Source organism: Maylandia zebra, linkage group LG11, assembly GCF_041146795.1.
Source record: "Maylandia zebra isolate NMK-2024a linkage group LG11, Mzebra_GT3a, whole genome shotgun sequence".
Classification (NCBI taxonomy): Eukaryota; Metazoa; Chordata; class Actinopteri; order Cichliformes; family Cichlidae; genus Maylandia; species Maylandia zebra.
The window spans coordinates 29,590,441-29,608,261 of record NC_135177.1 but is presented as its reverse complement, the minus strand read 5'-3'; the positions used below and the strand labels follow the sequence as shown (position 1 = coordinate 29,608,261).

Here is a 17,821-nt window from a genome sequence, read left to right as displayed (position 1 = left end):
CGTTTTAACGGCCAGAGGTGCAACTCAGTCCTTCTATGGAAATAAAGCTCTCATGGTGAAAACTTTCCAAAATACCCAAAAAGGATTCGGTTTCTGCTTTGTTGATGTTTGTCCTTTTTGTGTTTTTTTAAAATAAAATATGTGTCTGGATCAGAGTGTGTTGTCCTGAGCTGTTCTTCTACCAGCAGCAGAGCTTTTAAGACTTGTGTTATGCTCCTGGCAGTAGACTAAACTGACCTTAGAGTGAGAAAGTGTGTATGTGTGTGTATTTATGTCCTCAGGGAAATGGAGTCATAAATCTGTTTACACAGTCACATTGTGGAGATATTGCTCCTTTCGGGCACAGAAATTAAATCATTAAACCTTATTACTATAAACCTCTTGCTTATGTTCAGAATGAGTTCAGGTTTAGGTTAAGGTCATAGTTAGGTTAAGTTGGAAGGAAATGCACAAAAAGTCAGTATAATGTCCTTTGAAATGATGGAAATACGGTGTGTGCTATTGTCCTTCCTGACCGCACACTCCCCACCTTGCCAAGGAGGGTCTGTATTTTCCATGGCTGAGTGATGCCACCTCATTTTACAGTAAGCTATGACCTGGATTGTTAGACACACACACACGCGCGCATGAATTTCCAGTTAATTGACTCACTCTGATTTTTACCACCACAGTTTTTGTTCACTAAAGTGTAAAGGGGCTCATTTATTTAGATTGTAACTTCAGCTAAGATTCCTGTGTCCACTCAGCTGCAAATAAAATATGTCAGGTGGTCTCGGTAGCAAGCTGCGAAGAGGGTCATTGTACGAGTAACAGCAGTTAATATGGAAGCATTCTTGTATCATTAAAGCAGGAGTTTTGAACTGTTGGACAGAAAAAATGCAATATGACCTGTTTAATTAGCAGTTTTTCTGGTATTAATAATTAATGATGATGAAATATGCTTTTACTGGAGGGAGCATGCATGATTTTTTTTAAATCTTCCTACAACGACATGACTGAAAAATCAAGGAGAAAGCAAGGGCTGTCTATGCCTGCTAAGATCCTGCAGGCAGATGAGTGGGAGAGAAAAGGTTGCTGACGACCACTTACGAATAAATCTTTTGTTAATTCAGTGTAACGGTGCATCTGTCAGCCTGACCGCCACATCTATAAATGGTTCTGTAAAATGGCCACTATAAATATAAAGTACAGTCAGTACAGAATCATTTAACCCCTTTAGTTCAGGACATGGTGGCTTCGAGCAAAGACTGAAATCAGGGGAGAACCTATCTCAGCTCCAGTGTAAGGACAAAAATCACCTCTGAACAACCGTCGCCCTTGTCGTCACTTCCACAAGAGGTAACATGTTTCCCCTGAGTGAGAAATGCTGTCTGCCACTTCAAACACTGAAACCCTTTCAGCCCTCAGACCCAGTGACCACAGCAGCTCCAACAGTCTCAATCTAATGCATTTACCAACTACTTAGTATGCTGGGATGACTACACACTCTCACACACAGAGAAAAACACTTAATTCTAACATTTAATTCTTGCCTGCTTGTATTTGCATGCATCCCTGTTCTGCAAATATTATTGCCACTGTGCTACTTCTCTACTACCTTTCAGACCATCTATCATGCAGTCTTCCTCCACTTCATCTCCATCTTATCCAGATTGCAGAACATCTCAACCGAAGCCACTTCAAGTCATTTGCTAACTGTGTTCCACTACAACTGTCTGAACTCCGGGGGTTCCCATCTCTATTTCCTACTTTTCATATCATCTGCTCTAAGATGTGGATTTTCATCAGAATCTATTAACCGAAAAGAATTTTATGTTACACGCTGTTTCTCCAATTAATTTCATCTTTACTTCCAAACGATCTCTCCTTATTATATTGATTTTTAACTGATGAGTATAAAATTGACTTTTAATCCATTTTGCTTTCCTGCAGCAGTTATAAAGGACAGATGAGACTCTGACTTTCTTGTTTGGTTTTTCCATTGGTAGTCTCTTAAAAATTTTAAACAGGATGTTAATCTAAAATCTCACAAACAGCCCGAGATGAAGGCATCCGGTTTCAGGTGAAGAGTTGCGCGAGGGTATGTTAGTGGAGCGTGGCTCAGCCTCACAGCAGGCCGAAGCAGCAGAGTGTATGGAATCAGGACTAATGAGAAATCATCTCATTAGACATCAGTGCAGCGTGCTGAAGTTAAGCTGATCAGTGTCTGCCTTCCTCTCCCACACAGATTAATGCCCGTGGAGATATCGCAGCAGATCGCTCTCAGCTGGTGCGGCTGGTGCTGAGAGTGATTCAGCAGCTGGAATACAGATTGCCCTGTCAGCTTCAAATGCTAACAGTTAGCAGTCAGCTGAAAAGGGTAAGGTGGGGTCATCAGGGTTGGTGTGTGTGTTTGTAGGGGTCTGCTCCATTTTTTGATGCTTACATGTGGTAATTACACTTTTAATGGCTCCTTTGCTTATTTATCTGGGAAATAACATAATTAGTGTTTCTGCCTCGTGTGTTTCATGTCTTATTATCTCATTTATCAGCCCGTCACGTGGGTAGCCTTATTAAACTGATACAAATCAGCCGAAAGAAAGAGATGGACGGTGTCTTCCAACGCCCCCCCCCCCCCAACCCCCCACCCCCCACTGTGCTCTCTGTTATCATATTCCCTGTGTTTTCTGGAGCTGAATTCAAAATGTAGTTGTTCTCGTTTGCATATTTTTCTAATAAAATGAACCAAAATACCACACTGTAGAATTGCCCATGCTGACATTTAACATGAGTGATTACATAGAAGGTTCTCTGGCCCATATGCCCGATGGCGACTGGATTGTTTATCTGCAGTCTTTCATAATGAAAATATGGTGATATGAAAAGGCAGACAACTGTCCATCCCTATTGCACGCTATTCAAAAAACTGCAATGCACACAGGTCAGAAATTCCTTCATTTTGTGTGATACTGCAATACATCAGACATATTCTCTTTTATCAGATGCTTGAAATGAACTTCTTTTTATACTTTCCAAATGATTTTTAAGCATCAGTGGATAGCTAGAAGATAGATTTTAAGGTAAATCTAAGAGAATATTTAAAGTCATTTGTGGCCATGAGAGAAAGTGTTTGCATAAGAGCGAACACTAAAAACATCAACAGGATGAGGAAGAAAACAAGAGGAAATCAGCTGATGAGGAGGCCTATTATAACATGCGACTCTCACACACATAAGCAGGAGATGACTTCAGCTTATTGATATGGAGATTTAATACACGCGCGCACGCAGAGCATCTTCCACCTCTGCAGCGGCTCCCTCCCTCTGCCTCGTTAACAATGTGATTAACAGACCTTATTAAGGCTGCTAAATTTAAAACAACAGTTCCTCCTCAGCGCAATTAACACCGCAGGGGAGACAAAGGAGGGAGGAGGAAGAGAGGGAGGAGACATTTCAGCCTTCCATTGTTTTGTATATGTAGCCAGGTTTGGGTAACTTAACATATTTGTCCACTGAATTTATTGCTCATAAAACATTATGTATACATGGTTTCAACATGCAGACAGATGATTCTCAGTTGATCACAGTTTTTTGTTTTTCCTTTGCCAGTATTTTGTCCAACAGTTGTGCATCTGGGCTCAGCTTTCAGGTAATACTTTTTGACAGGGAGAGCGTAGTGGAAAGATTCAGCCTTTTCTAGAGGAATGAAAAATGAAGGAGATGAAACATTGATGAAGGGAGAAAAATCTCACTCCCACAGTTAATTTGAACAAAACAAGACACATTCAACAAGGAACACATTCGTGTAAAGTGTATTCTTTCAGATGCAACTGTATCATCTGATTAAAGGAGAAAGCTCGTGTTATTTTATATTTCTCCTACTGTCAACATAAAAAGACTAAAATCCACACAGCCTTTTTTTTAATCCATCTTTCAGTACCATAAAGCTTTCCTTTCCCTAATTTAGCACCCCTCTTCACTTCTTCTCACTGCATCATACAGCCTCTGTCAGGTTAAAGACAATAATTAAACGTCTGTTTTTCTGAGGTGATAGGAGTCCATTGTGACGCTCCGACAGCAGGTGTAATTTTCTTGCTCTGCTCAATCATCTCTGACAGATGGAGCTGTGGGTGGGAACCCCAATCACCATCATCGTCTTTTCAGCGAAAACACGGTGTCGAAAAGAAGCACAACAACACGCGAACACACACAGGATTACACTTACCCTCCAACTATTTGAAAACTGACTAACCTCCATGAAATCGAGCAGCTGGAGGGTAAAAACTCCTCTACCTTCTAAACCATCAGCTTAGGAATAGGAAGCAAATTAGGATGGAGGGATCAAAAGAGGAAAAAAAATCACCAGAGGTATACAAGCAAAGTGTGTGTGCATTTGTGCGTGTGTGTGTGTGTGTGTGTGTGTGTGTGTGAGATTGCAGTGAGTCAGGTGAGACAGACTCGGGGCTGGTTTGTTGTTTGCTCGGCAGAAAATATTTAGAAGTGCTCGGTTAAACGTGCTGACACAGAGAGAGAGGGATGGATGAGCTGGAAAGTGAGGAGAGAGGGATGAAGAAGAAGAAAGAGTATCTCTAGCCTCCTCGGGGTGCTGTGCACAGACGTGAAGCAGGATGTAAATGAAATAGAACTCTTTTACTGCTGCAGGAGGGTGACTGAGTTTAAATATTCCTCCATTTTTACGAGTCATCCCCTTCTCACGCCCATGTCACCTTCGAGCTCTTAGGGCTACTGATACTGATGAAAAGAAACGCGTGCTTCAGTTCCCAGACCGGCACCTTTTCAGTCATACATTCACAAGCCACTTTGTTATGTACACCTGTTCAAATGCTCATTAATGAACATATCTAATCAGCCAAACTGGCAGCAGATATGCTCACGATGACCCGTAGAAGCTCAAACCAAGCATCAGAGTGAGGAAGAAAGGTGATTTAAGTGACTTTGAATGCCAGACTGGATGGTCTGATTATTTCTGAGATTATTTCTGAAATTACTGATTATTTCAGAAACTGCTGATCCACTGGGATCTTCCCACACACATAAGTCAGAGGAGACTGGCCAGACTGCTTTGGTAAGAAGTCAACAATAACTCCAATAGTAACACGTAATACAACGGATAGGCTATAGGAGCAGAAGACCACACTGGGGTCCACTCCTGCCATCTAAAAACAGCAAACCAGGGACACAATTTGCACTGACTCACCAACATTGAACAATATAAGATTGGAAAAAAAACCCTTCTCTTCTGATGAGTCTCGATTTCTGCTGTGACATCTGAGTCCATGAGTCCATCCTGCCTTGTATCAGCGGTTCAGGCTGGTGGTGTTGTAATGTTGTGGGGAGAATTTTCTTTGCACACATTGCATCACTTAAACACCAAAGCATACCCAAGTATTTTTGCTGACAATGGGCATCCCTTTAACAAGGAAGCACACCATGTCACGAAGCTCAATCCATCTCAAAAAATGGTTTCTTGAAAAGTGAAAGTTGAATGTTTTTTAGTTATCATTTTACCATTTCAGGGCTCAATGTTCTCATCATAAACTCACCACTATCTTGGCATCTCGGACGGTGTTTTCCGGCACAGTGACCCAGTATTCGGACTGCTCCCACTGTGGTGGCTGATTGTGGACGTTTGTGATGATAACAGTCAGCTCCACTGAGCTGCTGCGGTTCCCTCCATCTGAGGCCACAATCTGCTGGTTGATTCTGGATGTCTGCAAAGAGATGAACAGGGAGTAATTAAGATCAAGGAACTCGTGATTCTGATCAGAACATTTTCGTTTTAACAAGTTTTACCAAACAAATAAGGGTGTTTGCTATTTAGAATTGATTTGCCTTTAAAACTTGGTCTTGTTATCTTCAAAATCAAATTTTAATGATCAAGTAGCTCTTTGATAGTTCAGAAAGACCAAACACTTGTAAAAATTGTAAATAGTTGAGCAGAGAAAGAAAGAAAATATTGATCTTTTAGTTTGTTTGCAAAAAGTGAATCAAGAAAGTGGGTAGGGATACATTTTCCTTTGCTAAATTATTGACTGAAGTGCTGCTAAAAAGAAAATGAGAGGCAGAGAGAAGAAGAACAGAAAGGAGATGACAGTGACAAAAGAAGAAGAACAGTAGGCATCATTCATCGCCGACGTTAGCTTAACAGACGGATTCGCTTCATTATGGATTTTCAGTTTGACATTGTAAGATTGTACTGAAGAGAAATCAGACACACATAATGATGACAACCATTAAAGATTTAAAACAACAGTCTGTTTGATGCAACTTTCATTCCTCACGCAGTGGAAACATCAGAGCAGCTGTTGCTGTTGGAAATAACTTTGACCTTGTGACCTCATAATATCCCAGTTGTGTTTAATTTTTTGCATTGCCTTGTTTACATGCTGAGGATATGCTTTTATGTGCATATTATCCAGCTTATTACATTTATTCATTATTAAAACAATGTTTTTGTGTTGTGATATGGCCCACCGTCTGTGCTTTCATGGAAATAGCACAAGGTCATCATAGCTGGACAGGGTTTAAATAGATTTAGGGTGACATTTACAATTGGATTGGGGTGGCTTGGAAGCTGTTGGGGTGAACAAAGTGCATAACCGCTGTGCTTGAATACCCTCCCTATAAGCCACTGTTTCAGAGAATTATAGGTCCATTTCCAAAATCCGGCATTAGTGAAAACTACTAATGATACTTATGCACTTAGATAATGGTTAATATTACATTTGAATCCTGCTAGACTTATCTCCAACGTCTGATACCACTAATCATACCATTCTTTTTAACAGATAACAGAACTGTGGTGGTATCAGTTCAATTCAATTTTATTTATATAGCGCCAAATCAAAACAACGGTCACCTAAAGTGATAACTCATCATCATCAGTGCCTTGCTCTCAAATGGTTTTCATCATACTTGTGACTTATGTATGTATGTATGTATATATATGTATATATTGTACTATTCTTAGTTAGCGTATTGTCTGTCTTGTCTTAATGTTGGTTTAAAATGGAGCACTGTAACAAAAAATAATTTCCCCCAGGGATCAATAAAGTATTCTGATTCTGATTCTGATACTTATCTGACACATATGTTAGAATTCATATATATGCACCTATGGAGTGAAATGCGCCTCAAACGTGTTGCAAATGTGTAGGACATGATTTACAAATGTGTACAATGAATTGGTGTGCAACTTTTAAGGACTCAGGAGCTCATGCCTCGATCCGCACACAAACACGAAGCATTCTGACCACACGTAAAACTACTTTACAAATGCATACATCCCGACCTGAATAAATACTATTCATTTACGCACAACCTAGTAAGTTCGTCTTCCGATAATTTTAGGTTTCAAAAACCTTTCTGTGCGTATCCTAAAACTACACGTAACATCTCACAGAGATACTCACAAATCAAGTCGCATTCCACATGGGGCTTTGAGACAAATTTCAGCTGTAAGATGCATTCAAGTCCCAGTGTAAAACTGGGACATCTGTGTTTTCACTGCATACGTGGCATTCTCTCTCTTTTTCCCCCAAATAAGTAGGATGTTTCTTTTTCTAAATAAACAAAAGAGCTCGTAACCTGTTTATTAGAAAACATGTTACAGTTACAGACTGTACTCTGCCACATGCTGAAATATTCAGGATCATTCATTATGCTAACATTAATGTTAGCCTACTTTCATTAAAGAATGGTAAGATTATCATCAGTGTTATTCCACCTGGATTATATCTACATTCAAAATATACAGAGATTAGTTCGCATATACTCACTGCAGAGGATGATACACAGTGATGCACAATCATGGTGTCCCCCCATCTGCAGCTGAGCATGAGTGACTTTTCCCACTTTTTCCAGCAGATTATTTCAACCATATATAAACCTCTATTCAGACTGTGAAGTAATTTGTAACTGTGTGTTTTGAAAGTGCTAATAGTGTTATTATTATAATTCTAACCCTTATTGTAGAGATTGGATCTTGCATCTAGTTCACTGTCTGTAATTTGTTGCAGGGAGTCAAAGCACAAAACATTGCTCTTTTTGAGGATGGTGTTCATTTCCAGGAAGTTTTAGCAATTTGTGAGAATGAAATGAGACATTTTTGATATGAGAAGTAATTTTGTAAGTGTGGACACTTGCAGACATTGCATCATGCTGCAGCATGAAGAGGCTGCTGATGTGCTTCTGACCTGAGAGATTGGGTGGTTGACATAAATCCACCCAGTGCTCGGGTTGATGTGCAGGTAAGCCGGCTTCTGTCTGGACAGTGAATAGGTGATTGCCGCGTTGCTCCCCTGGTCATCGTCATGAGCTGCTGCTCGCAGGAAACTAGTTCCAACTGGAGTGTCTTCTCTCAGAAAGTCTGACAGGGAAAACATCAGCTGTCATATGGGGAGCGAAGTTCTACTAGCACCAGTTTGATTTACTGCAACTCCTACTACTATTACAGGAACCGCTATGGTGAAACACTGTGTATGTCCAAAGCACGAATACCCAAATCATTACAGTTGACTGAAAGCAGTGTAACATTATGTTCTGTGTTGGTAAGCAGGTATTATAATAATGGAAACACAACATTGTGCCGGATCAGCAGTCTGTCACCTCATTTTGTCATTTCTGGGTCTCACTGTGCAAAGTCAACAGATGCATTTTTAAATTTATGAACATAACCTCCAATCCTGCTGACTGTGATGTGTGTCAGCGCTGATCAGACAACAAAAACAACGAGCAGCGACGAGGTGCATTTGCCTCTGTAAGACTGCATTTCAAGCATTATGTCAATAATAATGTCCTTTTCACAGTCACGGGTCTCACTGGATACATTTCAACTGAATAATCACATCAGATCCTGCTGAGTCTAATGTGTGTCACAGAAAAACAACCAAAACCAGCAGGTGGAGCAAACACAGGATTTTCCTTTCAGGGTTCACTTTGACAAACAAAGAATCTTACATCACCATGGTGAATTTCTTTTGTTTATATTATGCCAATTAACATTAATAGTAAGATATTTTGCTGTTAGCATCATTCTCAATACACAAAATGATTTCATATTCTTTTTAGATTTTTTTCTCTTTGTTGTACTTCACATCGATTTATGTGATTGATAGTTGTGGAATTGCTTTTTTCTTTATTAAATGTAAATCTATGTCATATTCATATGGTTCTTGTTGCTACTCCTATCTTGCTTGGTTACACTTAAAACAGCCCAGAGTTATAACAGGTACCAGGGAACCCGAGCCCTGTTTAGTTCTACAACCAGAATTTACAAGCAGAAGTGATGTTTTACATTCATTTATTGAAGTTTCAGTTTGTGCCTCTTTTCATAAAGTTGTTCATATCAACTGTAAATATGACAACACTTAACATAAACATGGTCTGGGTTTGCATTACCAACCCAAAAGATAGCTGGTGATTGTGTTGTCTCCTTAAGCAGAAAATCTTTGCACTGAAATACATGTTGGTAATGATGTATGGATAACTAAGAAAAGTCTAAACAAGCTCAAGATTTCCAGCTCATTTCCATAATTTGTAAAGGAACCCCCCCCCCCCCCCCATAACACATACACACTCACAACTGCTAAATAAATGCATGTCCCAGAAACATTTCAATCTGCCTCTTAAATAGTTAATGAGACACTCTGTGCGTTTCTCTAATCGGACGAGAAGAACTTCTGACACTATGCTTATCAAAACACATATTTGCACAGATAGTAAACAAACAGGGAGCTCTGGGACCTGCCAGCGAACATTTCATCAGTCCTAAGGGGTTTCCAGGATTACAAGGATGCAGATTGATGCATGATGGTGACGACAAATACACGGTTTCTACACTTCCTCTGCTCCCTCAAAACACACAGCTACAGGATGTTTTTGTGTTGAACAAGAAGCGGACGGACTAAGTCACTGGGAGGAGTCGTGATGGTACTCACACTGGTAGCGGCTGTTTTCAAACTTGGGGTCGTTGTCATTCTGATCTGAGATCTGCACTGTGATCTGACAGATTCCAATGAGCGGCTCTTCTGCTTGATCGGTGGCCGTCACAGACAAAGTATACTCCCTCTGACGCTCCCGGTCAAAACTCACTGCTGTGGTTATCACACCTGACACACAGTGAGGACATTAGCACACTTAGAATTTCAGTTTGTCATTGTTTGGACTGAATTGTAAAGCTTTTCTGATATCCAACAGGTACTGTGTGTGTAGAAACTTTTGAAACACACATATTTGATAAGACAGTAAAACCTTAATCACATAAGAAACTAACTCAAAGAGGTGTTTGTGAATTAAGATTCCAAGATTTTTGTTGGATACGACCAGAAAGGACAGCTTTAGAAATGAGCATACCAGAGGAAAAGCTGTGGTTGAGCGATTTGGAAAAAAAGTAAGAAAGAGGGAAGGCTGAGATTTTGATAATATATAGAAAGGAGGGATTGTGACAAAAGAATGTTAAACATGGAGCTGCCAGGCGGGAAGAAAAGAGGAAGACCATTGTGAAGGTTCATGGATGTAGTGAAGGAGGAAATGCAGATGGTTGGAGTGACAGAAGAAGGTGTGAGGAATATGGTGAGGCAGATGATCTACTGTGGAAATACCTAAAAGGAGTAGCTGAATAAAGAAGCTGTGGAAGAACTGTTTGTAAAAATTATAATGAGTGTTTCTGAGCTTACCAGTATCAGGATCAATATCAAAACCAGATGCCACTCCGTCTCTGTTCATTATGCCATATTTGACCTCTCCATTGACGCCCATGTCAGCATCATGAGCCTGGACGCGCAGGACGAACGTTCCTGGAGGCTGATTCTCCAGGACTGCTGCGTTCAGGCTATAGTTCTGACACTGACAACCAAACAGCAAAGTCAGGGGTCAGAATTTGTCATTTAATTTGCAATAACGTAAAAATAAATAATAACTCGACTCACCTCCTTGAACAGTGGTTTGTTGTTGTTGATGTCATTTATTCCCACAATGACCTGCGCTGAGCTGCTGAGTGGGTATGGCCCACCAGATGCGTTGTCATCCGTGGCAGTGATGTTGAGGACGTACTGTGGCCCCCTCAGGCGTGGAGGAGGACTCCGCCGCAGCTTAATAATACCTAAACACACAAATACAGGTGGGGCAAATCAAATAGGGTAGAAAAGGTTTTTTTGTCAGATTCAAATTGAATATGTGCAGGTGGACTTTCTGACATTTCTAAGAGTTGTAATATAATTCACAAAAAGACTCAGATCAAATTGCTTGGGGCTAAATTTATACCTTCAGAAAAAAAGGGACATAATGAAAGTTCAAGTTATATCTTGTGACATTTTCAAGCCTTTAGATTGGGCCACACTAAACTCTATATAAAATAGCTTTATCCTTTAGCAGCTACAACACTTAATGGTCAGTAGCCTTTTTGTTATTTTGTGCCTTTACTTTTGTTTCTTTTACTTCTTTTACACCATTTTTGTCTTCAGATAAAGTCCAAAAGTAATCAACACATCTTTAAATATGACAGAGGCCTGGTGTTGGTTGGCAGGGCTCGTGGTTTCCTTTTATTTAGCAGATTTAAAAAAAAAAAAAAGAATAAAAATCAACATTTTCTACAGGGAGAAATACAAATTTCAGCTTCTTTCATGTTTCATCCAAAAGTGGTTTCTAATGCCAGGGGACACTGTTCACTTTACACGTTCCTCTGGAGGAGAACACAGAGTGTAAGTGCTGCTGTTCATGCTTTCCCTCAAAGACATCATAAAAGTGAAACTGCAGGATGTTTGTGTCTTTAAAAAGGGCCTCAATTTCACCTCAACTATTTGACATTTTTAAGTCACCTTAACAAGACATGTAATTGCAAATTATAAACGCTCACTGACTTTGCTTTAAATACACTGAATTCTGTATGGAAGTGTTTTCAGTTGGGTGTTCAGCTTCTTTTTTCAATGCTATTTACACTTTACCAGGCTACTAATATCTCTCATTATGAGATGGCAAATGACTCTGATACAAAGGCTGGTGCACACCAAGTGTTAGATGAAGCATTATTTATAAAATTGAGTGGCTCAGTTATAATACCAATTCCAAAAAAATTGGGATGCTGTGTAAAATGTAAATAAAAACAAAATGATGTGCAAATCTTACTCAACCATATTTCACTCAGAGTAGAACATATCAGTTATTTGAACTGGAGGAACATTTTGGAACTAAGTAGAGTGGCATCAGGTCAGGAATATGATTGGGTACAAAAAAAGAGCATCTTAGCAAAGTTCCTCGATGTAAAATTCTGAAGACTTTAAATATCTCATCATCTACATGAGAAATCTCTGTGGGGACAAAGATGAAAATCAATATTTTGGTCTTTGGGACCTCAGGCAGAACTCCATTAAAAACACGAACAATTCTGTCCAAGAAACCATTGCAGAGACTCAGGAAATGTCTAGATATCATTGCCTATGAACATCGTTTCTCCACAAATGTATATCAAAGCTCGTTTAAAATGGACTGAGACAAACTGTCCTGTGGTCAAAAAAATCAGAATTTGAAATTCTTCTTGAAAAACATGGATGTCAAATCTTCTAGGCTAAAGAGAAGAGGGACCATCTGGGTTGTTATGAAAACTCAGTTGAAAAGCCTGCATCTCTGATGGTGTTGGTATGGGGAGTCAATCAGTGCCTGTGGAAATGGCAGCTTGTACAACTGGAAAGGCTCCATCAATGATTAAAGGTATACAAAGGTTTTAGAGCAACACATACATCCAGACAAAATCTTTTCCAGGGAAGACCCTGCATATGCTTAACAATAACAACTCTAAACCATTTACTGCATCTGAAGAGTCTGGATACCGAACTAGCTGGTCTGCAGTCCAGACCTTAGACAAATTGAAAACACAGCAAAAAAGTCAACCGAGGACAAAGATGAGTCAGGACTGTTGAACAGCTTTATCCTACATCAGACAGGAATGGACCAACATTCCTCTCACAAAGGTCCACCAACTGGTTTATATAGTTCCCAGATGTTTATGGGACGGCCCTGTCTTAAATTTTGTGAGACCTGTCGCTGTGTGATTTACACATTCACCAGGAGAAAGATAAATACCTTAGGGGTTGCACTAGAAATTGTACATTTTGTCATTTTAAAAATTTACTATGTTTTCTATGTTGTACTGTCTATAAAATATAGGTTTATATTTGCATATCAATGCAAATATATCTTGTTTTTATTTATCTTTTACACAGTGTCACAGCTTTTTTGGATTCAGAGTTTTATGTAATGATGTTATGTTCTTTTAAATTTGTTACAGGCTATTTTCTGGTTATTTTCCCATCGTTTGAGTTATACACATACAAATGCCGAATGTCTGTGGATGGAGGCTCCCAGCCTCTGTGTCCACAATGGTAAAAGCTTAAGTTGGTGTAAAGGACAACTGACACGTTGAGCTTAAAAACAACATAGATGAAACGCATTGCTGTGATGTTTTCTGCTCTGTGGGTCACCAACAGCACAGATTGTTGGCACAAACTGCAGCCAGTAAAAAAGCTCGCATTAGTTTAACTCTGGCCTAAAACAAATGTCATATTTTTCTGCGCTAACAATCACTTGCACATTAACATAACAGAGCAGCAGTGCAAACAAACAAACAAATAAGCTGCTTTGGTAGAAACATGAATAGAGACACAGAGGCTGGGAGAGAGAGAGAGCGAACACATCTACATGAAAATACTTCAGAACTCTTTGAAGTGACAAAGCAGAACAGCCAAGCAAGCCAAAGGCCATCTGCTGCTGAAGTTCGCGCGTGCGTGTGTGTGTAAGAGAGAGAGACAGTCTTAAAATATCATTTATGTGCAAATGTTCATGTTTATATCTCTTTGTGCATGGACGCATATGTGCGTGGGGCACAGAGCAGTGCAGCAGTGCATGCTGGGTGATAAGGTGGCACAGCGGCTTAGAGAGAAAAAGACACATACACATGAACACACACACACAGATAAACATGCAAAAATATGACTGAACATCTCACTGCTGCATATGAACTTTATCTTTAAAGTGTCTTTCTCTGACATACACATTTATACTTGTACTTTTGTGAGAAAACTCATGGACATGATGCAACCCCTGGCGCCTCACCCTCAGTGAATACAGTTTTTTTTTTATTTGCACACACATACAACACAGTAACATCCTTTAAATATGAATGAATCAGATAAGGCAGGAGAGGTCAAGAAGCAATTATCTACACTCAATTTAAAGCACAAGGAAAATAAACAGCGAAAGGGAAAAGGAAACATTCAGAAATGCAATGTGATTTTAAAAAAATCACAAAAGAAAAAAAGGATTCGAAATGGTAATAAAATGCCTACAAGCTTATCTTCTTGTTGTCAAGTGGTCCCAATCAGTAAGTGTGTGTGAAAGGTGTTCACCTTTTACCTAAATGCAGTATGAAACAGTGAATTTCTCTTTAATTCTGCCCCAAGCTGAGAACCAATAAAAAAAAAATTCTTAGCTCAAACTGACCCTCACAAAGACACAGAGACAAATATGTAAATGAGTCAATTATGTCAAATAGTTTATATTCTAATAGTTTATATATTCCTGCACCGATTCTACATTTGTGTGTTCATGTTCTTTCTATTTATGCGTGCTTGTGTGTGCGTGTTTTCTAGGGGGGGTTCACTGGCCTTGTTAATGCTACCAAGCTTTATCCCAAATAATCGTCACCATGGCAACAATCACTTTATTCTGTGAGTGTATATGTGTGTGCAGCTTGGTAGAGTGATCTGAATGCTGCTGCTGCTTTGTGTGTGTATAAAAGTTATTGTTTGTGTTGTTTGTGTCTGTTAAAGCTACTTTGCTGGCAAACAAATAAAATGCTCATAATCAGTTAATGAGTTTTTGTGCTATTCAAAGCAGACATCGCTGCTGTCAGTCCATGGGAATATATCACAACAAGTACTGGTCAAAGGAAGGGAATATTTACTTATTCTAATAATAATTATATTTTTTTTTTACTGTCTTACTATAATAATCATAGCAAATGCATGTAGGTCTGTTCCTTTTAGATGCATTAATTCATCTGGATGAACCTTACTATATTAACTGCCCTTTCTCTTGATGTTCACACAGTGTAGCAGTGGAACAGAAACTGTCAATCAAAAAGCTGTTTGTCTGTGTGCAGCTGTGATGCACTGAAAGTGACCAATCGTAAGATGACCAGAACATCCCTTGGTTTCTGCTTGAAAACTCTTAAAAGCCAGATCAGTTGGATTTCTTAGGATATTTAGGGCTTTTTTACCTTTATAACCACCTGTTAGCGTTTCTGCCTTCCATGTCTCGTCTATTTGATTGGATGAAGATGACTTGCAGTTTTTTGCTTTGTGCTCTGAGAGATGCTCTAGTTGTAAAACATTAGTGCATGCATATACATTACGTAAAGTCTACACAATTGTTCATGAGTCATTTAATAAATCCGAGCTGCAGCTCAGCATTCATTAGCGTAATTAGCTGCTCTTTTCCTGCCCCCTCAAGAAAAGTTGAGACTGGATAAACTGCAAGCATGTCACTACTAGTTGAGTTTGGTCAGAACCACTATAATTAAAAGCAGATTGTTATTTATGTCTGCAGTAATTTTAACTTGGTGGTATTGCTCTGCAATGGCAGTGAACATGACACCGATTAGTTAAACCCAGGATAGAAGCACATGAAGTGGCTTGCAGCAACTGTGGGGAGGGGTAAAACCTTATCAATAGTGTGCCCTATATGAGATATGCCAGTTGGATGTGTAGAAGGATATGAGATGAATTATCAGCCAATGAGGGTTGGCGTTAAGATCAACCGTTATCAGATGTACTTGGACTGCCAATTAAATTTGGCTTCGTGGTTTGCCTGAAAACCTGTTGTGCTCATTTCCTAATAAGCAAAATGCTAGAGCGTACATCTATTTTCATGTTATTTAAAGCACTTTGCAAGTACATTTTGTGAAGTGCTATATCACCACCAAACTGGGCCACCTTCAAACCCCCTGCCACCTGCTCCTGTATCAAAGACTCCTTAACCAAACGGCCTCAATCAGTCCCACTCAGCCCCCACCTCTCAACCCTACTGTCACTCAGCACCAGATCCCCACAGGGCTGGATCTCAGTCCCCTACTGTATCCCCTGGACACCTATGACTGTTTAATAAACCACCGAACCAACATCATAGTCAAGTATGCTGATGACACCAACGTGGTTGGGCTCATCTCTGATGAAGATGACACAGCCTTCAGGGAAGAGGTAGAGAATGTGTCCTGTTGGTGCTCAAAAAATAATCTGAAGCTGAGCTCATAATGGACTTCAGGAGGCTCAGACAGGTCCACTCATTATAAATGGAGAACAGGTGGAATCTGTCTCCATCTTTAGGTTTCTTGGCACCCACATCTCAGCCAATCTCACCTGAACCCACTTCCTCTGTGTCCTGAGGAAAAATAACCTGGACTAGAAGCTGCTGCTGGCCTTCAGCTTCAGCTGCTTGCTGTCTTATTTGTGTTTACATAAAAGAAGAAACACATTTTATGTACACCAGCTGCCGCTCCCTTACCCTTCTGGTTGTCAAGCAGGAAATTGCTATCCTCATTGCCTCCAGTGATGGCGTAGGAGACGCCATCTCCGTCCGGGTCGTTGGCATGAACGATGGCAACCAGAGTGTCAGGACCGGCATCCTCACTTAGGAAGGTCTTATAACTAACAGAGAGGAAGAGAGAAAGATGTGTTATTTCTTTACTGCATACAAGCACTTTGCAGACCTAAAGAGATGAAGGATGTCATGAAAGGGTATTAATGTATGAAAAGAAAAATAGGCTGATGCCAGAATGAGAAAAAAGTTCAATAAAAAAGTAGAAGAAATAAAAGTGTGAAAGAGACAGTGGAGCGAGAGGAGAGGTGAAGATGAAGTGAAAACAGATGGAAGAGAACAGTGGGATTAAAAATAGATTCTGAGTTAAAAACAAACTTAATTAACAGATTGACTCTGTGGGCGAGAGACCCAGACAGCGACAGGGGTGAGGCAGGAAAAAAAGAGAGAGAGAAAGCTCACAGCTGATGTTCATTATTAAACAAAGTTGTATTAACAATTCAAAAGGTGACAAAAAATGAAAACGGCTGCAAAGAGTAGAAGAATGAGGATAATTCTTACACGCTCTGTGAAAAGATGGGTGCCTCGTCATTGGTGTTGGCGACTCGGATGCGGATTGAGGCTGTCCCGGTGCGAGGGGGTGTTCCTGCATCCACTGCAACCACCAAAAACTCATAGATGTGATTAGGGCGCTCATAGTCCAAGCGACGGGCGGGGCTGACCACACCCCCAGATGTGATGCTGAAGTCACTGCTGGGAACGAAGTATGAGATCTCCGAGTTTATCCCGGAGTCACAGTCCCGGGCAAGTACTGGATGGGAGGTGGGTAGGGTGAGGAGAGAGGTGAAAGAAGAAAGAAAATTAGTTGTAAAGTGCAGAAGATAACGCGGGGTAAATAAGGAACAGAAAGAAGGGCTCAGAGAAGATGGTTGTAAAGATAGAGGTGAGAGGAGTAGGAAACAGAGATGAAGAGATTGGATAAGGTGGAAAAAGAAGAAGAAGGGAGACATTTTTATTAATAACTTAGTTTGTACACTGTTGTAATGTATGTATGATTATGTGTACTTGTCTGTCTCTGTAAGGACCAATCTGAGTTTGCAGCCTTGAGATTGATGTAGTTAGTCTTCACTGTAGGATAAAATCTTCAAAGACGTGCTTGGAGGTTCAGACATAGTTTTAAGGTTCAGGTTCGGTTAAGGAGCTCAGTAATGTAGTATGTCAACAAGAGTCCTCGC

At 40.0% G+C, this 17,821-nt stretch overlaps 1 protein-coding gene across 1 annotated transcript in view; it reads right to left on the bottom strand.

The window, feature by feature from the left end:
• si:dkey-22o22.2 (neural-cadherin) overlaps positions 1-17,821 on the bottom strand; it is a 138,630-nt gene that overhangs the window by 50,368 nt on the left and 70,441 nt on the right. Inside the window, exons 6-12 of the mRNA XM_004551080.3 lie at positions 17,148-17,397; positions 16,554-16,696; positions 10,928-11,100; positions 10,676-10,844; positions 9,938-10,108; positions 8,195-8,367; positions 5,543-5,710 (exon numbers count right to left, since the gene is read on the bottom strand). Of these exons, the coding sequence (XP_004551137.3) occupies positions 5,543-5,710; positions 8,195-8,367; positions 9,938-10,108; positions 10,676-10,844; positions 10,928-11,100; positions 16,554-16,696; positions 17,148-17,397 (1,247 nt within the window). The remainder of the gene's footprint in view (positions 1-5,542; positions 5,711-8,194; positions 8,368-9,937; positions 10,109-10,675; positions 10,845-10,927; positions 11,101-16,553; positions 16,697-17,147; positions 17,398-17,821) is intronic.